Source organism: Chlamydotis macqueenii, chromosome 4, assembly GCF_036417535.1.
Source record: "Chlamydotis macqueenii isolate bChlMac1 chromosome 4, bChlMac1.mat, whole genome shotgun sequence".
Taxonomy (NCBI): Eukaryota; Metazoa; Chordata; class Aves; order Otidiformes; family Otididae; genus Chlamydotis; species Chlamydotis macqueenii.
Genome location: NC_141559.1, coordinates 36,100,372 through 36,121,566, shown reverse-complemented (window position 1 = coordinate 36,121,566; position 21,195 = coordinate 36,100,372). Strand labels below are relative to the sequence as shown.

At 37.8% G+C, this 21,195-nt stretch overlaps 1 protein-coding gene across 3 annotated transcripts in view; it reads left to right on the top strand.

Moving 5' to 3' along the window:
* Positions 1 to 21,195, top strand: part of FBXW7 (F-box and WD repeat domain containing 7) — a 183,082-nt gene that overhangs the window by 153,676 nt on the left and 8,211 nt on the right. For all 3 annotated transcript variants that reach the window (XM_086746105.1, XM_086746104.1, XM_086746106.1), the window contains 6 exons: positions 822 to 963; positions 8,312 to 8,446; positions 13,402 to 13,525; positions 15,447 to 15,583; positions 17,265 to 17,378; positions 20,484 to 20,665. In XM_086746105.1, the coding sequence (XP_086602231.1) occupies positions 822 to 963; positions 8,312 to 8,446; positions 13,402 to 13,525; positions 15,447 to 15,583; positions 17,265 to 17,378; positions 20,484 to 20,665 (834 nt within the window). The remainder of the gene's footprint in view (positions 1 to 821; positions 964 to 8,311; positions 8,447 to 13,401; positions 13,526 to 15,446; positions 15,584 to 17,264; positions 17,379 to 20,483; positions 20,666 to 21,195) is intronic.

Here is a 21,195-nt window from a genome sequence, read left to right as displayed (position 1 = left end):
CTGTGAATGAAGTACTTTACATTATGGAGAAAAAGAAAACCCAGTCAGCTGTGTTTCTTTAGACTCTTACAATAGCAGCTTAATCTTAGCTCTTTCAAAAGCTCCATCCCATATGAATGAGCTGGTTTTTAACATGTCAGAGTGAAAAAATCAAACTGTAGTTCAGGGAGCACCTTTGGCTCCTTTCACCTCACCCCCCCAAGCCCCTCCCTTTAATTCCTGTGTCACTCTATCAACACGTAAACTTTAAAATACTGTACAGAGTATTTCAAAGAACAATTCCAAACCACTAAGCCACTAGAACTGCTTGAGTATTACTAGCTCATTGTCAACAAAATATATTAAGAGCTAAAAATAGATATATATTTTTTCTGTTTGGCAATGAAGCAGAACTGGCACATTTCACATACAGGTGAGACTCTGAACCTTGGCTTCCTGCATCACCACTCAGAAGGCACAAATGCAGCCCAGAAGGAAAGGAAATACTCTGGTAAGGAAAGGAATATGTAAACCTGCATCTTTATAGACAACCTGCTGGCCAGTTAACAGAGTGGTAATTTTTCAGCCTTGAAAGGTGATCCCCATTATCCCCCTAGCTGGAGGATTAGTACTGTAGTGGTAGAAACAGGCAGATTTATGAAAGTGAGGGAAGTGGCTCCTTGAGTGACCAGCAGAACAATTTTTCATGTTACTGCTTTTGCATGAAGTTTAAGAGTTTCAGTAATGGATGCAACTTTTGTACTAGATTTCTTTATCTGCAATAGACTTCTAAATTTTCCTTAATGTTTACATGTGACTATCACTTTTTATTTGTCTCATAGTACTACAGGGCTGGTGCCATGCTCTGCCACACCTACTACTTTTGGGGACCTGAGGGCAGCCAATGGCCAGGGACAGCAACGTCGCCGCATTACATCTGTGCAGCCACCAACGGGCCTTCAGGAATGGCTGAAAATGTTTCAGGTAACCAGTGCTTAGAGAAATAAACTGAAACAGCTTACTTCTGTGATTTACGTAAAAGGCTGCTTCAGTAGAGGCAGTCCTCTTTCTACGCCCCAGAATGTCTTAGCCATTGTTTTTGTGTACTGTTGTAAAAACAAGTGAGCTTCAACATTACGGAATTGTGGTTCCCCATTTCAGCTAGTTGCTGTAGTTACTATATGCACAAAAAATACTTCTTTCTCTGGTTTCTTAATGAAATAACCCTTCCTGTTTGATGCTTTCACATTTTCTGCAAACTGTCCAAGATGTTAAGGCTGCCTCCATGGCCTCAAGCTAACTTGAGACATTTTCACTTGGAGGCTAGACATTTTCACTTGTTAGTGAATGGTTTGCTTCATTGCAACTATAGCACTAAATTTGTCATAAGACTGATGTCTTCTAAGAATAGAAAGAAAAAATTGGCAAAGATAGATTTAAAAGAAACTGATCTTTATATACTGAACTCCATGTCAGCCAGTACATGTGTACACAATTGAACAGAGAGGGGAAAGAGGTTTTCTCTATGTTTCCAACAGGCTTCAGCAATGCCTAAAACTTAATCTGACAAAAGGAAAGGTGTGAAGGACAGTGTTACACACCACTTCCATAGGTCAGAACTGAAATCTGCGTGAACACCAATCTGGCAGCACCTAAGCTGGTTTTGTGTACGTTAACACAAACACAGCTTGAGGCAGGCCTCTGCTCCTGTTCCATAACCTGTACCGTGCAGATCTCTTTACTGTACAGTTTTGCTCTGTATTTTTAAGAGGCAGAGATGAGTCCTATCATTGATTTGAAAAATGGAAATATTATGTCTTCATATCTTGACTAATAAACTATTACTTCTAAAAACATTTTCAAAAGGAGTAACTAATACAGGCATTGTTTCAGTTACTGTAACAGGCAGTGATAGAAGAGCAATACAGTAGTGAGCATACAGCTTTGCAGGCAGAAGCATGCTTTTGGCTTGATTCATGCTGCCACATAATACCATTGATCTCAATCACTGTCAGTTCTGAACATTAAAATGATAATGTAGAACTCCTTCCCTCCTTATTTTTACACATTTATAATCTGCTTAAAACAGTGGAAGTTTGGAGTTTTAAGATATTCGTGTACACATCATTCAGTTTGTTAAACGTACTCACATTTAATTATTATAGAGTATCTTTTTTAAGGTTGTTCATAGAAATATGTCTTTTTAACCCCTAGGAATTGTATTTGAATGGTACTTAGTATATCCAATAATGTAATGTTACATTGTATTTTAACATTTTGTAATGTGAAAGCCTTTGTACTAACAAAAGCTATTTTGATATCTACAACGTAGAATATGTATCATCTTACGTAAGACTGATAGTTGTCAATAGTTACATATTTAAAAAAAATATTGTAGAAGGCTGAAATGTTAGAGTGATGCAAATATGCTTGACAGTAAAAGCAATGCTGTTGGCTGTTTGGCCAGGATAAGGAAAAAAATTCTGTAAGCCCATGGAAATTTTGCCTATGGTTAAGTTGTTATTATTTTAGGATCCTAAATTTGTGGTTAGTAGTGTAGAAGCCATCCTTTAATAAGTACATAATTAGATACTTCCAACTTTTCAAAATACTTAGTTGCAGTATACTAAATGCCAAATACTGATCTGTACTCTTGAGAGAGAGAAGCCTCTCTCTCGTAACTGGAGATCATTGAGTAGAACTTACTGATCACTTCTGTCACTGGTAATTTTTATTGTATTCACAAAAGACACTTCCTTATTTTACAACCAAAAGCTTTCAAAGTCAGTTGCTGCACCTCAGTATTACATCTCTTTGGCTAGTGCCAAGCCACCTCGTTTTGTGTGCTTATTTTCTGTGTGGATTTTATGAAAGGGGCAAGTCTTAAACAGTCAAATGATAAAAGCACATCCTTAAAGTAAGGGTTTGTCGGAATTAAATGGCACATGTAGCATCATTTTTGCAATACAAAGTTTTTTTCTATACAGAAAGAGAAATAGGGAGGGCTTTCCTTTATTTAGTTTATGCCTGCTAAGCCTGCTTAATAGCACTGTCTTATTTTATATGAAAATATATTTCCAATTAATTTTAAAGCTAAATTTTCCAGGGACATGTTAGCTGGACATATGTACTGTTTCGAGGTAGCACTGTGCTTTGGCACAGAAGCTGGCAGTAACAGGTGATACTCAGTTATTCTGAAGTCTCTCATCTGTAGGGCCTTCAGTCGTTCTCCTGTATTATCTTTTCATATTAAAAAGCAAGACCACTTTTCAAATACTAAGGAAACTGAAGATGACCTTTAAGGTTTTTTAAGTTTATTTTTTATATGCTATTGCTGCTGTTATGTTTTGTAGTTGATCTAAGCCTTTTATTTTGAAAGTGACAAAAAAATAATGCAAAAAGGAGAAACAGTTGGAAGGGTAGTTGCACTTCCCCTTTAAAAATGAAGATGTATATTGATTTCAACAAAATGTTAGTCTGGAAACAAAAATGGAAAAGCATTTTGATAGGTTCAAACCATTTATTTTCTTAAAGGCCTATTTAATTTTCCTGTTTTGCAGTGGCTCTTGGCTTCAGGTCTTTTTAATATCCACTGTAAGATTTTTAAAATTCAGGGCCCAAGTGTATCTTTACAAGGTTTTTTTTTTCTTTTTCAAGAAACTTTATTTTATTTGAAGCAGGGTATATTTTTTTAGTCACCAAATTGCTTGCCATAAGGAAAAAAAAAATCAGCTGCATGCTAAGTTCAGTAAGAGATGGTAATGCTTTAAAAATTACTAAGTTCTCACTTTCCCTCCTCATTCCCCCTACTTCACATACTTGCAGTGTTGGATTTTATTTAAGTAATGTGATTAAAAATTTGCATTTTCTTGGAATATTGATGTTGAAAAGTTGTTCCATACACAGTAAATATAGGCAATAATTTTGGGTAACTAGTGAACACTATTATTTTACCTAAAACTGGAAGCATTTTTTCTCAGCAGTTTAGATGGTGTCTAAAATGCTTTTGCAGTGTCAGGCTGGCAGGAGCGCTGCTCCATGCTTTTACATAAATAGTTGGCTAAGCCACCTAAATTCAACTTACATATCATTCTCCATTTCTTATTCTTCCAAAGACACTCATGAATGCGTAAATGTGCAAGACTGAGTAGTCCACCTCTTAGGTGAAGCAGGCCACAAAGATTGTAATCATAACCAGCATTGCAGCATTTTCTGCTCTGTATCTTGTGGTGGGACTAGGTCAAGGGTTTGGTGTTTCTGTACAATCCCTACACAAAGAATGGGAGAGATCTGCACTACAACCACATACACCTTTTGGCTATATCACCAATATCAGTTTGCTTCAGAGGAATAGCGCAGACTTAAAGCAGTTCTGCTGATTATCCTTGTCTATTTCGCATTGGTTTGGGTCTCAGGGCAGTTTTGATACCTACAAACTAGACTCCTTTCAGAAGAAGCTCCACATTATCCAACACTTAGCAGAGATGTAAGGGTCTGAACCAGTCACTGCTCCTCTACACTGGTCCAGATGTTCAGCCCAGAGGACCAGAGTAGTTCTTAGAGATGGGTTAACGTGGGGGCTTGAGCACCAGCTGCTCCTGAACCCCTCCTTTTATGACAAACTACTTGCTGATGTAGATGGTCCGTCTTTCAGTTATTTTACTTATGTGCTGTTTTGTTCCAGACCAAGATATGTTTGAGGTGGAGGATGATAGGGTTCTTGGTAACTGATCCAAGAGTCAGACAGAGGAAGGATCCAGAGGAGCTCTTCCCACGGGTCTCTAATGACAGGCCTCCATTAACAGAACTCAGTAACGGAGAAGAGCACCCTGAAATTAAACCATTTAAAATAGATGTCCTAAATATACCTGTAATAGACAAAGGATCTAATTGCTACAAACTGTACTTGTACAAATTGGAGCTAGCGTATGAGAGCTGTGTGATAGAAAAGTGTGGATCATGGAAGAGTAGAGGTACAGAAGATGATAAAAGGATAGGTGGCAGGTCAGACAGGAGGGATGAGGTGGAAGTTGTAGAAGCAGCAAAGCTGTCTTTTATATTGATTATAAAACTGTTTTGCATGTCTGAAGAAGAAAGGAAAGACATTTAAACATAACAGCAAAGGGGAAAACGAAGGGATAATTTTCAGGTAGGTAGTGCCATGATTGCAGCAACTGCATTACTGAATGAGGAAGTGGTATGAACCAGCCAGAAGGCCTTGGCTGACAAACCAGCACCTCCCTGGGGAAATGGGAGGGCAGAGGGAAGATGTTTGTTTAGGAATCTCAAATCATTCAAAGAGCAGTATCGGCAGACCCTGCTGGCTTTCCAAAGGGTGTGTGAATGAATCCTGGAGTTACCTTTTATTGGGGAACTCCTGCCCATAATAAAAGCTTTATTTTAATTTTACATTAAAGTTCAACTTGAGTTTTGAAAAACAAGGAAAACCAATTAAGCGTGTTTTAAAGATAAAGTATATTCTTTACAAGGATCTTCAATTTGAAGGGGTATCACCTGGTAGAAATCAAAGGTATCTGGACACTAAACCACATATCTCAGAAGTTTCTCATCATCTACAATATTTGAAACTTTGCAAACTGTTTGGCCTGCATTTGCTATTTTTTTTCTCTTCTGTGACATTTGTTTGCTTTTTTTTTTCTCATCAAAGCCACATATTTGTTTTGTTCCCTCTCTGCTCAATGTGCTACATGCAGTTTTTTTTGCAAATGGATCAAGCTGTGGGGCCCAGAAACAGTAATTTACTGGTCTTGCCTTCGTTAACGCAAACAGTTGTGTTCATCTGGCAAGGCTTCATCCCAGTTTTCCATGCCAGACATTTCCCTCAGAGACCCCTTACCAACTGTAGCTGGAGGTTTGTTTGCTGAAGTGAAAGACTAAGGGGACAGTGTCCTAGAGAAAACATTTTGTAGCAGCTGATGGTTTAAAAAGAGCCTTAGAAAGCTGCCTGTAGCCATCCTCTAATGATGAATGGACAGATGAAAGAGGGTACTGCTTTTATTCATTAGCATCTCTTTCCCATTCTTCAGTCTTTTCCCATTTCTGTTCAGATCTGTAGCATAAAAACCAGAAATGTCTAAGTGTAAGAGAGCTACAGATTAAGATAGTGTACAGTGAAATTATTAATCAATAACATGTTCACAACTGCTAGCAGTGTTTGCCACAGCAAAAAACAATGCTCTTCAGGTTGAATTGTTCCAATTTAATAAATGTAGCTGCTTATAAATTAGAAGTAGACTGACCTTGGGAATTTATATTATAAGGAAGCAGCACAGGTATTACTTTCCTTTTTTAAAATTCTCTGAAGTTCAAACACAGCTGACAGATGAGATTAAAGATTGCAAACATTTGTACCTAACAGCAGCTAAGCTCTGGGTTAATGAAACAAAGAGCAGTGGGAAAGTTGGTAAGATAAACAGTTCTTCAGCACATGATTTATGGAGAACTGCTCTCTGATGCAAATGTGTCTATTGAAAGAAATTCCTAATAAACGCTGTTTATAACAGCACTGCTGCAATTTATGCCAAGACATTCTTGTTTCTTTTCAATATTCTGAGGTATTGGATGCGAGATACGAAAACCCTTGTGTCATATGGTGACAGTCTACATACACACACATGGATGAGGAGTATTTTCTTGCCAGATTAGATGTCTTACCAATCGCCAGTGGCATGTGGAAAGGCTCAGGTCATAGGAACTTTCTTCCTCTTCCCCTCCTCTGTGAGGTTAGGCTGTTCAGTATCTGCTACACGTTTGTCATAGAGCAGGAGCGTGTAACGGGGTGAGCGGGCTGCCACACGCTGCCTGTGCAGGTGCTCACTCCGTAATTAAGGCAGCTCAAAGCTGCTTGCACTGCCCTGATGGAATGGGGTCACCTGGAAGTCAGATGTGTCGTTGTGTGGGTAAATTATAATTTTCTTGACATTCTAAGTATTTTGACATTTTAATTAGGGAGAAATGATGCAACATGATGGTCTTTCTACATCAAGTGAAGCCGTGTATTTATTTGCTTTCAAAAATGCCACCTTCTCCTTCACTTGCCTCATTGTTCTGCAGAAACTTCACGATATACAAACATTGTAGTGTTGCAGAGACCAGAAATTGTCAGAATCAAATCCAGAGAACAGAAATTTAGAGTATGGGTAATAAAGGTCCTGAGATAATACGTAGCAGATTAATACAGAAATCTTATTTGTAAGATGTCTTACCTTTTTTTTTGCATTTCAGTTAGCCTCTTACCATAACTGTAATATTATTTGTATGTGCTAATTTATTTGTATGTCTCACTTTAGAAGACATTCAAGAATATGAATGTGAATCTGCTCTCAAAGACTGTGATGTCTCATTTTCTCTCCTCTCTAAGGCTTTATTCATGCTCTAATTCTGTTGTTAAATCAGTTAGCAGTGGCTGTTGATTTTTCCTGTAAAAAATATTTTTTTCTTTACATTGTTTTCACATAACAAATCAAAACTCTTTGATGAGCACAGATGAATTTAAGACGTGCTTTTCAGATGTGGAGTATATTCAGTTATTAATTTTTTTTTCTACAAATGATGCTGCTAATCTCCTATGCTCTTAGATGAGTGCCTTATTAAAATCTTCACATTTTATGGTGCCCATTAGTAAAAATGCGAAGTAAGAAAATTGCCAAAATTCGCTGTTTATTCAAGTGTAAATTGATACTTACAAAATATCCATTGGTTTATAGCCAGGATTCTGAAATCACAGCATTGTCTCTTAGGGAAGTACTGTAGTAATTAGCAGGCAGTAAGCTAATGTACTTTTACAGAAAGTTTATTTTCTTTCCTTTCCTCTTGTTTCATTTAAAGTTTTTGGTCTACCGGATGAAACATAAAGGTTGAAAGTTATAATCTCACTTGAATGCACAATGGAGAAAGATGGAGAGGGAGCATGTTCTGTTGCAACCCCTTCATTGTCAGTAATACGTGTGTAGATTTCATCAATTTCAAAAGAAGCTTAATTAATTTAATTATTATTATTAAATAATATTATGTGTTTAATTGCTAATCTGTATGTGTGTGTATAATAAATCCTTTCTTAGCTTATGAATCAATGTAGCAATTTTCAATATTTTGTCTTGATTAACTTCTAATTTTTATGTAATTAACATGAGCGTTTATCTTGCTGGCTTTTTATATGCTCTTTATAATGCTTGTCTATAGGTTGACAAGGAAAGTTAACTTGCCTTTTTGGCAAAGCAGGGGCAGTTGTTAATGTAAACCAAACCATTAAACTAAGCTTACTGGGTTTTTTTGGTTTTTTGTTTTTTTTTTTTTTTTTTCTTTCTTGCAGAGCTGGAGTGGACCAGAGAAACTGCTTGCTTTAGATGAACTGATTGATAGTTGTGAACCAACACAAGTAAAACACATGATGCAAGTGATAGAGCCCCAGTTTCAAAGAGACTTCATTTCCTTGCTCCCAAAAGAGGTGAGAAATATAGATTGATATTGGACTCTGCAGTGCATCAACTGTCACCTTTTAAAAATTTCTGTGCTAATTATGGCATTCAATTCTGCCAATGCAGTGATGTAAACTGATGTTAGAAGTCCGCAATTCGGTACACTGCCATAACATGGCTACTGTAATTTCAGATGAACACACCTTTATCTCTTGATTGGCGTTTAGATACCTGGAAATACGGTTAATTGCTTTAAACAAAATCCCAGTAGCTTTAAACATATCTCTGTATCTTAATTGGCCTGATTGTGCTTTCTATTTGAGAACTAATTCTGTTAGGGCATGCACACACCAAAATTTCCTCTGGATGCAAGACCTTTCTGCACACAATTCTATAAGCATTATTGTTTAATGCTTTAAGTGATGGGGTTTTTTGTAAATATTATCTTTGAATTTATTTTAAACAAACTGAGCCCTAAAATTTCTACCAAAAAATCCAAAAGTAAACGCAGAAAAGCTCTTGTCACTAGGGATGAAGCCAAATTCTAATTAAGCAGATATCTTACAGTAAGATAGCACTGCAAATCAGATCATATTGTATCAGGTTAAAGAGAAACTAAGATTTAGATTTCAGTGTGTGTGCTTTTCAGTATGTGTAACTAAATGCTGTCCATAGAAGAGACATTCTTGATGTCCTCAAACTAGAACATGAAGGTGGATATGAAGGATTATAAACCCAGTTTGCTACAGTTAATAAATGAATGTATTTTAGTTGATTTAGAAAAGGTACTTCTGACCTTGATTGATTTTTAGGGAATTGGAAATTGTTTGGAGTCTGGAGGAACTCTGTTTTATTTTGCCAGATCTACCACATGTTGAGTTTTCTATGTGAAAATTTTAATGAGGGCTGAAGTCTTTCTAAATCTTCAGTGACTAACACATTACAAAGAAAGTTCTTAAAAGATATTCTGGTACTAGGATTTGGTTGCTATGTTTAACATGTCTTATTACCTGAAGGCTGTTCTGTATCTGTTTCTTGACTTTTTTTCTGGTGCATATCCTATTTTTGAACACTTAGACGTACAAGACCCTTCTTGCCTTTTATACACGGTCGTATCTTCATGAGTCAGGAAGTGTCACAGCCTTCCCTTACTGGATAGCATTTGTAAGGGTTGGAAGCAATTTATGCAGTGAGTAGTAACTTAGTAGACATAACATGAGATTAGTATTTACAGAAAGACCTCCTGTGGCAGCCTTCTTCCTAAGTGGAAAGGACACTGGGGGAGGAGAACAGTTCAGTAAGACGTCTGCATGGTTGCCATGTTTCTAGAGAAGCTGCCCAAAGCAGCCTTAGTTCAGAAGCACAGGAAGAAAGCAAGACTTTGTATTTAGAAAAGACAGAAGATACTTTTCCACTTCATCTCTAAAATCTGGGAACTTAATACAGAATTGATAACAGTAACTCACAGTTTGGTTGTCTTTGTGTGATTTAGTGGCAAAACTAATTCAAGTACAACCAGTGATCTAGTTATGCTGTAACTAATGATCATGTTATTATTTCAGTTTTAGTAATTTATTTTCACAGAAAATATATGATACTTAGCTGTAAAACTAACTTTCTCATTTATGTTTCTTGACTCCATTGTAAGCTACTTGTGTTTAAGTTGTTTAATTTATTTTTAGTGTTTGTTCTTGCCTCTTGAAACCAGAATATTGTGAAGTGCTTAGCTTCATGAAAAGCTGACTTCACCAGTGAAGCTGGCTTAAATAATTTTTGTTTCCTAACCCCCAGTCACTGTCACCAAAATTAACCAAGTTAAATAAAAAAAAAACCTGTCAAGCTAACTCCACCATCTCCTCTCCTTGAAGATTATTCTTCACCCAGATCTCCTAAGTGATGCTGTCCCCAGCTACTGGCTGCAGTAGGGGGTGATAAACTGAGCTGGGGAGGGGGGCAAGAATAAGTTGTTAGGGTCAGCAGTTCTATAAATAGGCTTTCCTATCAAAGCCAGCATCCTGTGAAAACACGCTCTCCTGAGTTGTCACTCCATATTAACATCTACAGTTATCTCCAGTGCCACTGGATGCAATGCAGTGATTTTGTTACCTAACCAGAACAACAAGATGATTTGGACAGGAGGGCTTTTCTTTTAAAAAATATTTTCAGCAATGCAAAGACAGTAACTTAATAGCTGAATAACCAAGAAAATGTTTGCTTTCCTCCTGAAGGAACATGCAGTCAAACAATTAATATGAAATCATAGAATGGTTTGGGTTGGAAGGGACCTTCAAAGGTCACCTAGTCCAACCCCCCTACAAGGAGCAGGGACATCTCCAACCAGATCAGGTTGCTCAGAGCCCCATCCAACCTGGCCTTGAACGTTTCCAGGGATGGGGCACCCACCACCTATCTGGGCAACCTGTTCCAGTGTTCTACAACTCACATTGTAAAAAAATTTATCCAATCAATCATCTAAATCTACCTCCCTCTATTTTAAAACCATTACTCCTCGTCCTATCACAACAGGCCCTACTGAACAGCCTCTCCCTATCTTTCCTGTAGGCCCCCTTGAGGTACCACTATCAGGTCTCCCCAGAGCCTCCTCTTCTCCAGGCTGAACAGCCCCAACTCTCTCAGCCTGTCCTCCTAGGAGAGGTGCTCCAGCCTTCTTATCAGTCATCTTCGTGGCCCTCCTCTGGACCCTCTCCAGCAGGTCCATGTCCTTCTTATGTTGGGGGCTTCAGAACTGGACACAGTACTCCAGGTGGGGTCTCGCCAGGCCAGAGTAGAGGGGGAGAATCACCTCCCTCGACCTGCTGGCCACGCTCCTCTTGATGCAGCCCAGGATGCAGTTGGCAATGAATACTGCTTTCTTGCTGAGACTTTAGAAATAATTATTGAAATTACTTTGTGAAAACCAGAAGTGTTCTTGGTGCCATGTGTGTGAGTGAAGAAAAAGAAAGATAAGAGACTGCTTATTATTGGGTATTATTAACACTACAGCAGTGAGTAGTCACAGTTGAGTCAAAGGTCAGATCTTTGCTACCTGAAGTTTTCTTATAACTTGATCCATGAGCTGAGACAAAGGGATGTCATCTTTTATGCACTGCTAATCTTAAAGTCAACTGTAGGCTGTGTTGACCCTTGATGACTATTTAGATAAATATAGTCTAAAATAAATGTCACCCATATGTAACCTGTTTTAGAATTAGTTGACTCGCAGATTTTAATTAACACCATCTTAGCAAGCATCCATATCTGTATAGAGAGAACAAGTAATATTTAAACAAACTCTGCTGTCAGTTAAGGAACATCCAGCAAAAAATGAAAAGGATCTCTTCCATGTTTGAGTCTTGCCACATGCAGGACTATCTGATGTGTGTTAGGAAACAGCACTTCTTGACTAATTTTACATACCAGGAATTAAGACAGAAAGTCTAAAGAGGGATACAGTTGTTGCTCTTGTAATAGCGTACCTTACACCAGATAGGAAATGCTGACTTCCTGAGTAGGGGCAGAAGGAAGATTCCTCAGCTTTATGGCCTGGGGGGGGGCGTTGCATACGAGATCTAATGCATAACTTAAGAAGACACACATCCCTCAGATGTGGTCTCCTGCATGCTCAACGTGAGCTGCAGGTGATGACTTGCAAACAAGGTGTGTGTGCAGTCAAAAAGCAAACAGTTCTGGCATACTGAATTTTAATTTCCTGCTCAGTCACTGGCTGGTCTAGATTACTGAAAGTAAATGTTTCTCATATAATAAGGTCAAAAAAATCTGCTGAGGTCAACAGCCTACAGTTATTATGCCTTCCTTACTGAATTTTAGTTTGTGCTGCTTTGAAGGGCAGATTCTATTTATATACATCATAACTCCAGCTAAAAATTAAATAAAAAAAAAATCCTAAACACAGATATGTCAAGCGGAAGTAGAAGTGGATGATCTGATGTCCGTGACAACATTTGCATCCTCCTAGTTACAAAGGCCTCACTGTTTCAGCATGTACGTAGTTTTCTGCATCAGCTTCCGTTTTCCATGACTTGGGCAGATGCATTGTTGCTGTCAAGTAGAAAAGCTATATTTGGTCATCATATCCTTAAGGACAGCTGTCCCGGTATTTTGGATTGTGTTTTAGATGCCTCTGTCCCTGCTTAAGACTTCAATACAGCTGAAGATAGTTGTGGAGGTTTTATCATGGTCATTATATGGCTTAACTCGCTCAACTGAGGTCTGCATTCTCCCAATAACCATTAATTTTGTTGCATGGAAAGGTTCATCTTTTCTTTATCTTCTGGTGCTTATTGGGATTTCCCGTGTGTTTTTTGGTAACCTACGTTACCAAAATTACGTATTTCAGTCCTTCTGCATCCCAGTCTGTGAAACTCCCTGTAGCACCGTTTAGGACTCCTCTGCATTCTAATCAGCAAATGAGCAATACGTATGCTGCATTCCCTGCAGAGTGCTTTGGAACTCGAGTGTACAGAGCATTTACTTTTTCTGGATTTAGGCTTACTGAGTGATGTTACTCACCACAACGTACTTTCCCATTTGCTCACATGGTGAGTGTTGTATTTTCTAGTTCAACTCTCAAAATAGCTTTTGGTATACTTGTTAGCTAAAATAACATAGACATAATTATTTCATAATTCTGTTAATGGTTCAAAGTAACGTGGGTTACATTTTAAAAAAAGATAATAGTAATTTCAGCTGACATCTCCTCTCTTGCAAGAATCAGTTCTGATATGGTATGTATGAATTCAGTCACTTAAGAAAAAGATAATTGTTATACTTTCATGTGCCTACAGGAATAAACGGTAGCTCTGTTAAGTTTCTGAGGTTGTTTAATAATTTACTGCTTCAGTTTTCTGTATTTCAGTGTTTTATTGTCACTGTATTGCTGACATGTGATAATACTTCAAGTTACTTCACTTTTCCTTTCAAAAACAATGCACAGAATACACTTTCTTTTTCTCTTTTTTTACAGCTGGCACTGTACGTGCTGTCATTCCTGGAACCCAGGGACCTTCTGCAGGCAGCCCAGACATGCCGTTACTGGAGAATTCTGGCTGAAGATAATCTTCTCTGGAGAGAGAAATGCAAAGAGGAGGGTAAGACTGAGCAAAAAAGATGGATGTAACGGTCAAAGTGTTGCTGTTGTAAGAAGTGCAGTCCATTTACATAATAAGCTTAAAGTTTTATGAAGGCAATTTGAGTGACTTTAAATTTACTGCCAGTGATGCTTTGAGCTATGTAGTACGTAGCTCTGTGGAAAGTAGGAAGCAGAAATAAGCCACTGAGTACTAGAAATGAAACGAGCGTTAAGTTTGAGCATCTTATTTATAAAGTATACTAGGTGTACGTTTTTAAAATACAATTATTTTTGCTTTTTAAGGATTATTTTTATTCAAAATACAACCAAAGCAAATAAGTGATAGGAGTATAGTCTTGCAGTTTGTAAATAACATGGAGGAAAAGTGGTTTCAGTGGTTGGGATGCTGTAATTTCCTGTCATTTGTAGGAAAATTAACACAGAAATGGCACCTGGTAGGGGGAGAAGGTGCTAACTTGATTGCTTAGAGAGGGCCCACAGTCCATAAGCCACGTGACTATTGCCTGCTTACGGCAAATCAAGAAGACACGGTGGTTCAGCAGTAGTATGAATGGGCACTAAAAGGCTCCCAGGTAAGTAGCCACGTATGTAAGCACATGAAGAATGTAAGCTTTTATTTTTAAGGAGAATTATATGAATAAAGTGTCTGTTCGGTGGGGGGAGGCAGAGCACATGCATGTGATCTCAGCACAGTAGCCTTCTTGGACACAGGTAAACAGAGGGACCTGTACAGGCTGCCTCAGAGTATGGAGGAGAGAACTTGGTCACAGGAAGTTCACAAGAACTTGTGAGAAGTTGATGCAAAGGCTTTAGAAAACGTGACAAAGTGAATGTAGCTGGCTATTTGTAAAGACATCCAAATTAATTTGCATTCTTTTGCAGTGGAAGCCAGGTGTCTAGCCTCTTAAATCTTCTCTAAGATTCTCCTCTTACACATTTCAGTGAAAGTGCATTAAGAGACAGAATGAGAAAAAAAGAAGATTGAGAGGGGAATGTGCCTACATTTGTGAACTTTTAGAAGTAAAAATAAATATGGCCAGGCATGAGAGCACAGACAAGCAAAACAGTATTGTAGACTGGTTAGGCTCAGTGAGATGCTCAGTAATATGAAGGAGCAGTTCATTCCAGATTTGCACATAGAGACACTAGAGAAGGGGCTAAATGCAGAAGAGTAAAATCCGCATACTGACAAGAGAGGACTCTTGTTAGTAATGAGCTGGGGTGGAAGGAGGAGCTGCAGAGAAGAGAGAGAGATGGGTGAGAAAATTGTTAAAAAAAAAAAAAAAAACAACATACAAACCACAACCAACAATTTATCTGTAGTAGCAAAGCTGAAACAAAACTTAAGTGTCAGTTCAAAAAGGGCATAGCTATACTTAAATCCCGGCCAGAAGAGGACAATAGCAAAAGCACACAGCCTTTTGAATCAAGAAAATAATTAAAAGCTCACTAATATCAAGAGTCACAGTGAATTTAAAGGTAATGAAGATGGGTGACCAGAGAGGAGGCCTGCAGACAGAAATGTTTACTTTTTGAATGGTTCCAACATGAGTGTATGCGTGACTATGGAGTTTGTTGGATGATAACAATTTGGAAAAAGTCAATATTCTGTACATTGCCTCAGAAAGGGGGATTCAGAAAAAGCTTGTAGGTGGCCCACAAGCAATGGTGAACTACAGCATTTTCAGCCATGTACATGATAATGGTTACGCTTAAACAACAAGGAGAGATGCAGGATAAAGAGCTGAGGAGCAGGGCAGCATCACAGACAAACCACGCAAATATCGGCATGCGGGAGGGTGTTACTTCAGTGCAGGATTTATTGTCTGCAGTCACTGTAAAGGTTTGGGAGGGAGAGAGGTTGTTTTATTTGAGGTGGCCTCATCTCTCCCCCTCCCCTTTTTAAAAATTCATTTTAGGGATTGATGAACCATTACATATCAAGAGGAGGAAAGTAATAAAACCAGGCTTTATACACAGTCCATGGAAAAGCGCCTACATTAGACAACACAGGATTGATACCAACTGGCGGCGAGGAGAACTTAAATCGCCTAAGGTAAGTTTCTGAGCTATGTGCATGGTGCCATGAACAAAGCAGAATCAACTTCTAGGCTTTTTTTTTCCCTCCCCCCTTTGGACAAGCTGGAGTATCCATGCACAAAAAGCAGTGTATTGTTACAGAAAAAAAATGATTTCTATTCTAGCTTACTCTGGGGTTAAATGAATTTCTGAGCACTGTATTAGCAAATCAAAATGTGACTCTTCATATAGCAGAATAATTTCATTGCTGCTGTAAAAATTTTGTACAATTTTTTTCTGTACAATTCCTATAAATATGCCAGTCTTTTGAGACAGATAATATCAGAAACTTGATTGGAAATACTTATATTTAAACATACACATCTGTAGTATATATAACTACATATATAGATGTATATATTTGTAGAGCTGGGCCATGTCGCAACATGAAAATACTCCACAACTATTCTGTGATCATTTCATGCTTTTATTTTTGTAGACATTCTTCTAAATTGAGCAGCATGAGACAAGAGCTTCATTCCATGTTAAGAATTTTTTGTGTTTTTAAAATATTAAAATTCTTTCATTACATTGATGTGTTATCATTACATCTTTTCCAGTATGACAATATGAAGCAATACCTCAAACCTTCTGTAAAATAAAATAGGAACTGTCTAAACAAACCTAGTATTGAACATGCAGCTGGAAACATGAAGAAAGCCCATATTCATAGACTTACTTTTAAGGTTTTCATTTGCTTGTTTTCTAGATTACAAAATAATGAAAATAAGAACAAAAAAATTCCCGTGGAAAACCTATGGCTATATCCTGCTGTTTATTTGGCCGTGACTTATGTACGTCTCTGGCAACGGCTCTGTATTTCTTGCCTTGATACACCACATCAAGTTCTCTTGGAATTATTATTAAAATTACAGCCTCAGGCTTTATCCAAATGCCCATTTCATCTCAATGAACATCTTGAAAAGTGTTCAGATATCTTAAATAAAAAATTACTCATCCTATGTATTCTGATAAAGATTTTTTTTTTTATATTGTAGTAAAATATACCGAGTTGCAATTTTTCCCAGATCAGGCATTGAAAATCCCACCTCTACAAAGCAACATTCCAATCCATATTTCCAGCACATTAAATTACCACTTTTGTTTGCACTGAATTGAGTTAACAGTCTTCTAGTTTTTTTACTTTGGTGCTGCCTGGCAGTTAATGGATGACGATGTTTGGCTGGTAAGAAAAAAAAAAAAACATAGGAAGCCTTGACCACTGAAATACAAATATGCAGCAAATAAAACAACTCCATTCTTTTTGTTCAAGATTGAAACAACTCTTGAAAGGTAAAAGTAACTCAACTAAAAAAATAGAGAGATGGAATAATTGCAGAGGAATTGAGCAATGTCCAATTACTAATTCAGCCTACTTTTATTAGTGATTTTTTCCTGGTACTTTTAGGCAGCCTAAAATAACTGTAGTGTACTTGCTAAGCAATGCAGTATCACTCCATGGAAGAAGGAAAATACCCTCTTTGGTCCCAGTTGGTGGTAAATTGGACTTGACACACAGGATTAAGGGGCCTTATTATTATTGAAGCAGTTCTAGCATTTCATAATTTGTGAATCAGAAGAGCGCTTTGTTTCTCCTGCTTCTCTCTAATCTCCTGCGTTAAATTGTGACTGTACGTTTTTATGTTCTTTATTGTCAGGTGCTCAAAGGCCATGATGACCACGTGATCACATGCCTTCAGTTCTGCGGGAACCGAATAGTGAGCGGCTCTGATGACAACACGCTGAAAGTGTGGTCAGCGGTTACGGGCAAGGTAAGATGGTTGTTTTGCTGAATTCCTTAGGAAATGAGCTACAGGTAGAGCACTGGGATGTCAGAAATGCTGCTGTGCCATCAGACTGCGCTGCAGGGTGGTCTTTAGTACCAACTGGCACAAGAATTGGAAAAAGTACTGGTAAACACTTGGGTCATCTTTCCCTACGCAGAAACTAGTCTAGATAAAAAAAAGTCACCTTGATGTGAAATTGCAATGCTGCTCATGTTACCATTGGCATATATCCTTGTTCTCTTGGCAATTCTGCCATTCCTGTCGAGTTGTTTGTGACATGGATTCTAAAGAATTTGGACAGATACGTTACTTTATCTGCCTTAAAGCTTCATTTAGCTGCCTTTCACCCCTCTGGATCTCCCTTTCTCACTTGTTTTCTAGCATTCTTTCTGTTGTTTTCAAGTTATTGAAGTGGAGTGTTCATTTTACTGGCCCTGATTTCAGATACAGAGTTTGTTTTTCTTTCTAAGCTACTATATTGCTGAGCCACCAAAAAAAAAAAACTTGCTTTAGGTTTAAATATTTCCTATTAAATTAGATCCAGCTCAGGCAGGAATTTAATAGGCTTCAATAATTTAATTTTGGCTTAGAGAAGCAAAACAATATGTGCAATCAAAAAGACAGTACTGAGCATTTCACTCGTGTTAGAACATTGCAGCTGCTCAGCACCCAGATTTTTTTGTTTTAAGGTGACTGTCTGACCGTGCTCAAAGGGTATAGAAAAGGCCTCAGGGAAACAGTATTTTTCCCTTCTAGACTAGTATTTTGTGCATTAGCTTTGTTTTAATGCCATTGTTACGTGAACAACAGGACAACTATTGAGGATATCATGTTTAAGACGCAAAAGGTATCTACTTTATAAGCGAAATGTATTAAGCGTTTGTGTCTGCATGCCTAGAAGATCCTTGACGCGGCTGTAAATACTACTGTGGGGAAGAATAAAATTAAAAGCAATAAGCAGCCTCACCCTGTCTGTGTTGGCTTCCCTACAACAAACTGTCTAATGAAGGAACCCATATTGAAATTTACATTTTTTAATTGAAAAGGGCAGCCTAAACTCAAATGAATAATGCTTCCTTTGTACATACCACCCTCTCAAAAACAAAGTGTTCCTTTAAATATATAAAAATTGATCACAGCAGTATGACTTAACAATTCCTATTTAGTATTTTTTTTAAAGTAATGACAAATCCTAGTGTGACTATTTACCCCAAACCTTTAAGAGAGCCAGAAATTGTATATGAAAGACGGAAGAATGCCGTAACAGCCCTCATGCCTACTGATGCTGAAGAATTAATAAAATAAAAAACCCCTCAAGGTTGGTTTGTGCAAATGAGTATGACTAAATAATTCCCTTGACAGATGTAAAGCCCAAAATAAGGATTCTGTGTTCTTACTGCTTTAGAAGGACGGTTTCTTGAAATATGAGCAAATCAGTTGAAATTTTTTTAAAATGGGAACTGTAAAACTGAGTAACAGCTATGAACTGAAAAAGATGGATCTGAGAGCAGTGAATTAAGCTAGAAGCCAGGAATTGCAAAGACTGTTAAAAATGTTAAAAGAACCGGGAAATCCATGTACTGCAGAAAAACAAGGCATTTTCAAGGATGTTAGAAAGAACAGGATATTAACAATAGAAATTAGTATACTGTCACTGATGCAGGAAAAAAAATATATTTTGGGAGAAAATTCATGTGATGGAAATACAGTATGCAGTGATAATAGAATACTTATTTCAGTAGAAACTCACAAGAATGTTGAACAACAACTATCAAATCCATGTTTTTTTTCTTATTACAGATGATCCAGATAATCTGTATTTTATAATTTTTTTTTCTAAAGTAACCTGTGGGGTAAAATTGGTGGTTTTTCAAAAGGTATGAGCACAAGGAGAGGAGCCAAAGGATGGCCAGAAAGCTAAAATGTGTCAATATTTAAATGGAGTAAACTGAAAGACTGAGTATTTAGGATACATTATCTCAGATGAAAAATATTGGACTACGTCAGGAGGAGTCAACTAACAGTTAAAGTAAGGCCACGGCAATTAATGCCACTTAGCATTAGATTACAGAAAAAGAGATCATCAAACTGTCTTGACCTCTTTTCTTGTGCAGTTACAGGTTTGACTGATAAAAATAATAGTGCAGAAATAGATGGCTATGTGCACTTCAAGACCCTATCCCCATGACACAATGGAAGAAAATAGAGCAATGCGAAAATCAACATGGCACACAGTTAAATGGGTTAGAAAGTGGGTAATTATAGAGATCATGTTGTTAATGTGAATGCAGAATCTTTGTGGAGTATCTTTCTAGAGGGGTCTTACAAGGATCTCTTCTTGTCTTACTAGTTAGCAGTTATTGCTGCCTGGTGAGAAAGCATCTATAGTCCTTACTTGTAAGGAATACAGGCTGAGAGACAGACACAAGTCGTTGTTCCAGAGTGACAGAGGTTTTATAGAAGTAGGTGAGAGCAAACACTGTCTCTGCATGGTGAGAAATTGTGTCATACATCAGAGATCAAAGAAGGTAGGCTGTGCTTATGTAGTGTGGGATTCTCTCCTGGGCAACAGTAAAGTCTGGGAAAGGTTGGAAGCGTGATTTTGCAGTACTGATGCTGTAGCTACGGCTTACAGAATGCAATGTTTCTTGGACAAACAAACGAAAAATAAAGTAAGAGTATATGGTTTATAGATTGGTGGTACAACTACTAAGTGAATGCTCTCTCCAGTTCTAACACTTAACCTTCAAAAAGCTATTGGAAAACCTGCAGTGACTCAGAAAAATGCCGGGAAAATGATGACTCAAGGCTGGAAAACATGTCCTGTATTGAGAAATTTGGAAAGACAGTTTAGTTTATTAAGGGGAAGATTATAGGGAAAATTTCTTACAGTCAAAAGTACCAGCAATGGAGAGAGAAATTTGATGAGTATTTTCTAAAAAGTGGGATTTTTTTAGTTCAGTCAGAAAGCAGTCTCCAGGGGTCTTCTGGCTCTTGCTATGAGAGACTGCTGTTGCCTCCTAGATTACTTTTTCTTCATTTTCCATTCAACTCTGTCGAAAGGGTAACTAAGCAAAATACTTCTTTCAGTGCTTGAGAACACTGGTTGGGCACACAGGCGGAGTCTGGTCATCACAGATGAGGGACAATATCATCATCAGTGGATCTACAGACCGAACACTGAAAGTCTGGAATGCGGAGACTGGAGAATGCATACACACCTTGTACGGACACACCTCCACCGTGCGTTGCATGCATCTCCATGAGAAAAGGTAAGGCTCTGTCCAAAGCTACAGGCACAGTTTGGCTTGTAATACACTCGTGTTCACAGAAAATGCCTGTTAGACTTAAGTGCCTCATCCAACATGGAGTGAAATACAAACCTGGCAGTGCATCCAAACTAAACTACATAAATCAACACAAGGGAGGAGATGATTAATAGCAGCAAGAGCATAAGGGTACTAATTAAGGAACAGAAAATTGTCATGTACTTTATGAAGTCACATTTTACGTTATTTCAAAACTAATTCTTTGTTACACTCCGATCCAGTCTCCCACACTCTGAGTAATTTCTCCTTTTTGTCAGTGCTGTGAACCTTTACTCATTTTACAGATTACTTTTAAAGTAGCATCATTGCAGTATTTTATTTAAATTTTAACTGATTATGTCATAGTTTCTGCAATAGTAAACCATGTCTCGATTCAGCGAACATTGGCAAAGCTCTTGTACTTGGCTGCGGTATGGAGCTGTTGACAGGAGTGCCTGTTGGTTGCATTTCTTATTTTTTGAAGAATGATGAGG